Genomic DNA, 1,806 nt, shown 5'->3' with positions numbered 1-1,806 from the left:
TGTTCTATTGACATTCTTCCAATGAATGAATAAATAAATAAAAATTCTTATACATTTGAGCATTTTCCCCCTTTAAGTGTTATCCCTCTTGTTTTTTTTTTTTTTTAAGTAAACTGCTTTAATATGTTAAGTCAGCTCCTGTCCAGATTGGATGGAATCAAGAAATAATGTAACGTACTTTGTCCTTCTGGGCCTCACACATAATCCAAAGGAGCAGAAAGTCCTTTCTGTTTTGTTCCTGTTCATCTACCTTTTGACTCTGGTGGGCAACCTTCTTATTATAGTGACTATAGCTGTCAGTGAGACCCTGAACTCACCGATGTACTTTTTTCTTGCTAGCTTATCCTGTATGGATGTCACTTACTCCACTTCTATCACCCCCAGATTGATTTCAGAGTTGTTATTTGGGGAAAAAAACATATCCTTTGAATCTTGCATGACCCAACTGTTTGCAGAGCACCTTTTTGCTGGATCAGGGGTCTTCCTTCTGCTGGTGATGGCCTATGACCGCTATGTGGCCATCTGTAAGCCCTTGCATTACTTGGTGATCATGAGGCAGAGGGTGTGTGTTGTGTTGCTGGTGGTGTCCTGGGTTGGAGGTTTTCTGCACTCAGTAATTCAACTTAGCACTATTTATTGGCTCCCATTCTGTGGCCCGAATGTCATTGATCACTATATGTGTGACATGTACCCCTTATTGGAACTCATCTGTACTGACACCTATGTCACTGGCATCTTAGTGTTGGCCAATGGGGGACTGATCTGCACTATAGTGTTTCTGCTCTTACTCATCTCCTATGGAGTCATCCTGCACTCTCTGAAGAACCTGAGTCAGGAAGGGAGGCGGAAAGCCCTCCAGACCTGTGGTTCCCACATCACTGTGGTTGTCTGCTTCTTTGTTCCCTGCATTTTCATGTATGTGAGACCTGCTAAAACTTTCCCCATTGACAAATCTGTGAGTGTGTTTTATACTGTCATAACCCCCATGCTGAACCCATTTATCTACAGTCTACAAAATTCTGAGTTGACTAATGCTATGAAGAAGCTCTGGAGAAGAAACATCATATCTCATAATAAATAAGTGCATCATCTACCATGAAGGGAGCCATTTCACAGCAGGTTCCATTTCCTTAGAAAGCAGAAATCATTTTAAAATTTGATTCTGATTTAAAATTTTTTCTTTAAAAAGAAAATTTCTCTGTCTTCAAAGAGTTTATGATAATTGCGATGAAAGATTCTAATTATACAGCTGTGCTATAAACAACAGTTTCCTCCATACTAGAATGTAAGGTTCATAGTTACTTCTTTATCACTGTACCTAGAAATGTGTAATGCCTGTATGGTAAGGACTTAATAATAAATAATGATTAAGTGGGAAAGCATTATATAGTAACACTGACTTTTAGTCAATTTATGCATTTAGTTTTTTTACTCTTTTTCAGTGACAAGATAATTTTTATTTAGTTGCTCTTAATATACATAAACTTTTTAATTTTTACAATGTAAAATATTTAATTCTATATAGGCCGCTTTGTTAGTATATTTCGTTGCATTATACACAAATGTTTTACTGTTAGTGTTCACAAGAAAATTGAAGTAATATAGGTAATAATAAGGGAGAAGGCAATGGCACCCCACTCCAGTACTCTTGCCTGGAAAATCCCATGGACGGAGGAGCCTGGTAGGCTGAAGTCCATGTGGTCACTAAGAGTGAGACATGACTGAGCGACATCACTTTCACTTTTCACTTTCATGCATTGGAGAAGGAAATGGCAACCCACTCCAGTGTTCTTGCCTGGAGAATCC

At 38.4% G+C, this 1,806-nt stretch overlaps 1 protein-coding gene across 1 annotated transcript; it reads left to right on the top strand.

The window, feature by feature from the left end:
- Positions 1–151: 151 nt before the first annotated feature.
- On the top strand, positions 152–1,081 carry LOC104996669 (olfactory receptor 4A47-like). The gene has a single exon (XM_010850991.1). The coding sequence runs from the start codon at positions 152–154 to the stop codon at positions 1,079–1,081; it is 930 nt and encodes a 309-aa protein (XP_010849293.1).
- Positions 1,082–1,806: the final 725 nt, after the last annotated feature.

The sequence above is a fragment of the Bison bison genome, unplaced genomic scaffold (assembly GCF_000754665.1).
Source record: "Bison bison bison isolate TAMUID 2011002044 unplaced genomic scaffold, Bison_UMD1.0 scf7180017851569, whole genome shotgun sequence".
Classification (NCBI taxonomy): Eukaryota; Metazoa; Chordata; class Mammalia; order Artiodactyla; family Bovidae; genus Bison; species Bison bison.
This window is presented reverse-complemented; position numbering and strand designations above follow the sequence as displayed.